We start from the raw sequence: 4,550 nt of genomic DNA on the forward strand, positions 1-4,550 counted from the left end.
GACCAAACCAAGTGCAGATGGTTTTTTGCCTTCACTAGCTCAACCGGGCTCGTGTGGAACAAGTATGAAAACTGCTACTGCTAAAAAACAATGCTGGTAACCAAACGCATCAGCTTCAGATCATAACATGAATCAACCAGTTTGTTTCCAGCGACAATCATATGGCCCCTATCTTCTCTGATTATTGCCCCGTTCGGCATGTCAATGTCAAAGTCTGCATCGACGTTCTGTCTGACGAGTCCATTCGGTGGTTTGCACCATCCTCCTCTCTTCATCAATGCCTTTGCATCGCATGCAATGATAAAATTCGATGCAAGACCCCGAACTGACTGCGCAATTCTCCTTGCATCTTGGACCGGCTGCTTATGCACGAGTTTTCTCATTTCCCACCGGACAAACCAGGAACATACCGCCAACATCTACACTTCTTGTGCTGGAAAGTTGAGAAGGTAAGCTAGGATCTGCCAATTAAACTGTCAACACGTCTTACATTTATAAACAGATGTACTAGTAGTATTTAGGCACATGAAAGAAATAGATAGTGGATCAAAACTATATTTAGGAACAGAGGTAATACATGAACGGCTTGAACGTCTATCTAAAGAAGAAAAAGTGATCCATTTAGAGATTTAACGTACTCATCTATGACAGATCAAAACTTTCGTCTATATTCAAAACTACAATAGTACAGTGTTGTTTTCCTTATTGCTCTACTATGGCAACAAAAACAAACCCAAAAACGACATATATGGAAACAAGGAAGGATCTTTCGTAAATAAAGTTTACAATGCTGCTGGAAGGATCTGCCGTCTCCAAAGCAGAGCCCACCGCATGCGTGAGGCACTAGTGCTCGCTCGCTCAGCTAGCTAAAGCTAAAGCCCTTGTGAGCCAACAAGGGTCAGATCAGGAGAGCTTCATGTTCTTCAGCATGCCCGCGACGAGCGCCTCCATGGACGGCGCGCGCCGCTTGTAATCCTTCATCAGTGCCTCTGCGGCCAGGCTCTGCAGCTCCGAGCTCTCCTCCTCCTTGTTCCTCCCTTTGGTCAGCTGGCTGATCGCTGCGCTGCACTGTGGGGATCAAGGATGTATATGCATCAAGGATCACTACTGTGGATAAATAAATAAAATATAAAGGCAACTGCGACCCTTCTGAGATGTCCGTCCGTCTTACCAGGCACACGCCAAAGAGAGCTCTCGTGTTCTTGCCCCCAGTCAACTGGATCGTCGACGCGTAGTACTTTTTAGCGGTTTGAAGGTTTTCCAAACCACCCAGTGTGTACAAAACCTTCAACATAAAAGAAGAGGCGACACTCAGCAAGGATAAGCTGTGCACTCGCATTGCATGAAATCAACTGCGCCTTCAGCAGAATCAGGACATGGCATTGGCTTGACTTAGTCATTTATATGAATCAGAAACATTGGGCGATTTTGCATCCCACCAGAAGGATTATTAAACAAATAAATAGCACTGCTCATCGTATTGCCATATATGCACGTCAAATAAACTCTACTTCTGGGCTCAGCATGCCCTCTCCCACCTACCACACAAAACCAGTAAGACAAAACCATGCAACTTCCGTTTCTTGCAGACACCACCATGGTTTTTGAGTCGCTGTATAGTCGCCGACTAATCGCCAAGTCGTTTTCCAAAAATCAGGGCGACTCACGACTATACAGCGACTTTCGTCGACTAATTGCCGAGCCGCAGGGCTAGCGGCGACTCGCCAAGTCATGACTCAAAAACCTTGGACCCCACAAGAATAAGCTCCTACAGTTTCGAACCCTAAAGCTACATATCCACATATCAGCCTATGCCATGCCCCGTCCGCCTAGTACAACATGACTTCTAAAATAAACAGAAAAAAACCTCTAACTTGAATAAATACCCAACAAAACTCCTTTAAGATGACAGCTTCAATGAAAGCCAGTCTTTATCTTTAAATTACTAAAATCGATTTTCATGGCTGATCACAACTAGATGCGGGACCACAATTGGAAGAAAATATACACAGTTGATCCAATCATCAAATCATGTTGATTTATTGCATATTATGATATGCCTATAAGTCGATGTCAAAATACTTCATCGCTTATGCATCTATGCCTGAGAGGTATTATAAAGATGTGTGTCATTTTTTCATTTCAATTCATCTCTCACATGGATCATTACCTTGAGAAACATAACTTATAAAACTTAATACACTTGCTATTTTTAATCTTATGTCTCACTATCATGGATTATGAGTCCAAGGACTAGTCAAGACTAGACTAGTCTGAGTCTCAACTCCATGGCTGACTACACTTCGGTGTCAACTAGTCTATGAGTCGCAACTTCAGTGCCGATTAGTTACGCTTAGTCTATCAGTCTCAACCTCGGAACGACTCGTCGACTCGCAAACCTTGCTCATTATATCACTACATATAATTATTTTGTAACTTTTTGTTAACTTCAATGTTGAATTGGCGTGCTTCATTTTAATTGGATCTTTGATAGTTATTGTCTCATGTGGTATCCAACCATTCATCATTTACCGTTGGAAGAAAGAGACCATCAATAAATCATCAACAGAATAATGACAAATTTCATAACAGATAATTCTAACTTTTCTATTTATTTCCACGAAAGGCTGTGTTTGGTCCACTTACCTCAGCATAAGCTAGATGATAAAGTGGAATGGTTGGTTGAGCCAATATTAGTTCCTCGTAACAAAAGGCGGCTTGTTTGTACCTGGCAAAAAAATCATCATATAAGTTAGTATTTTCACATCTGACCATATTATGTTGAATCAATCAAGATTGAACATCTCACATTTGTAAGGAAACATAAATTTCAGCAAGCTCTCTCCATGCATCATGATCCGCCATGAATCTAACAGAGGGAAAGGGTTAATATGTTCTAATAAGAAAAATATAGGAGGCAGTAACTGGTCCATAAAAGAAGTGGATGCATACTTACAATTCCAGATACTTGTTCAAATAATCAACTGCTAAAGACATGTCACCTTGTGCTTTTGCAATAGCAATTTTTCTCTTGTGGACAATCTGACAACCAAACAAGGAGGATATTTGTTGTGTAAAATGACACCGTACTAAGGTACACAAAGGTATCATCCTTAGCATTTGAATGGTTCTAGAAAGCAAAGAAAATCAAATTCCTCCTGCACATCAAATTTTTACCTGATCAAATGGGTTGGTTTCCAGGATAAGTGCATAAGCTCTTTCAGCTTCAGCCCAATCACCCTTTGCCTCAAACAGCAGGGCTTCTAGCCGGCCTGCATTTTAGAGCAAGTGTGTTCAGAATTTACAGAAAGATGGCCATAATAACCAGCATTATATGACTCGACAGATATCAATTCTGGCATACTTGAATAAAAAAAATGTGTTCCAAACTTAGGTGTTTACATCGCTTTTGTGTACACCAGGATTTAGGTAACCCGTAACTGGTTCTTAGTTAAAAAAATGTCATGTATTACACCTTCACCCTCAAGCAACACCTTGCCCTCCTACTTTAGACCAGACAATCCCTGGCCTGTAGAATACCTAAGATCAACATCTATGTATATTCCAAGGGCGTGTACCACAACATCATTTGGCTTGATATACTAAAGTACTGTGCAGGTATATTTGTTCAGAGAAATCAACTCACCAAGCCAATAATATTTGAAATCATTATATGGTGAGCAATTATGCATATTTCATTTATTTTTAAGCAATAGTCTTCGCCGTTCGCATTATAGTTCACTTCTCAGACTATTGACAACGTGAGCTGTCTTAAAAACAATCACAGCCTTGCATAGATTTATGGAACTGGCTTGATAATTTTGAAGTTTCATGTCAGACTTTAGTCCATCTTTGAACAAACCCTTTCCCCATTTGAAAAACATTAAACCCATTTTGGAAAGGATTAGCTTGGCTCCACCACATGTTTCTTGTTTGTCACCAACCCCTTTTGGATGATTTTGCTGATAATAAAGTTTCCCAAGTGTAACCAGATCTGCAAACTGCCTTTGTATGGGCCAAACAAACTTACCAACACGAGCGCTGCCAGGAAACTGCCTGGAGAGGACTCCAATACAATCCTGCAGAACCATGAAACGAGGTGATTTGATCAATAGATGATGGTAGCCATACCCAAGATTAACTGAATTTTTCATCCTCAGCAGACAAAAGTCAAACTGCATCGGATCAGAGAATGGAACCGGACCAGAGTTGGTCATAAAAGAAAAGTGACTGCGTAACCAGAGCAGCTCACCTTTGCGACATCAAGACGCTGGCAGTCCATGGCGGCCACCGCCACCTGCTCGTAGAGCGTCCACTCTGCATGCATCGAAACAAAGCGGTCTGACGTTCAGTACTGGGGCCAAGAGCACGGCGAGAGATCATCGGCAGCAGCTGAGAACGCCGCAGGGACGTTCCGGCAACGGTTCCGGGCGCAAAAGCGCAGCGATTCCAGTTGAGCGGATGAGATCTCGGAAGGGGGAGGCGGATCGGGAACGCGGGGGGAAGAGATCTGGCCGGAGGAGGACCACGAGACGAGATCTATCCGTACC

General features: G+C 42.4%; 1 protein-coding gene across 1 annotated transcript in view; it reads right to left on the reverse strand.

The window, feature by feature from the left end:
* Nucleotides 1-645: 645 nt before the first annotated feature.
* LOC123143551 (ER membrane protein complex subunit 2-A) overlaps nt 646-4,550 on the reverse strand; it is a 4,643-nt gene continuing 738 nt past the window's right edge. The window contains exons 2-9 of the mRNA XM_044562498.1: nt 4,253-4,317; nt 4,031-4,079; nt 3,178-3,272; nt 2,957-3,042; nt 2,810-2,869; nt 2,647-2,728; nt 1,172-1,285; nt 646-1,068 (exon numbers count right to left, since the gene is read on the reverse strand). Coding sequence (XP_044418433.1) covers nt 904-1,068; nt 1,172-1,285; nt 2,647-2,728; nt 2,810-2,869; nt 2,957-3,042; nt 3,178-3,272; nt 4,031-4,079; nt 4,253-4,317 — 716 coding nt within the window. The 3' untranslated portion in view covers nt 646-903. The remainder of the gene's footprint in view (nt 1,069-1,171; nt 1,286-2,646; nt 2,729-2,809; nt 2,870-2,956; nt 3,043-3,177; nt 3,273-4,030; nt 4,080-4,252; nt 4,318-4,550) is intronic.

This window comes from Triticum aestivum, chromosome 6D (assembly GCF_018294505.1).
Source record: "Triticum aestivum cultivar Chinese Spring chromosome 6D, IWGSC CS RefSeq v2.1, whole genome shotgun sequence".
NCBI classification, from domain to species: domain Eukaryota; kingdom Viridiplantae; phylum Streptophyta; class Magnoliopsida; order Poales; family Poaceae; genus Triticum; species Triticum aestivum.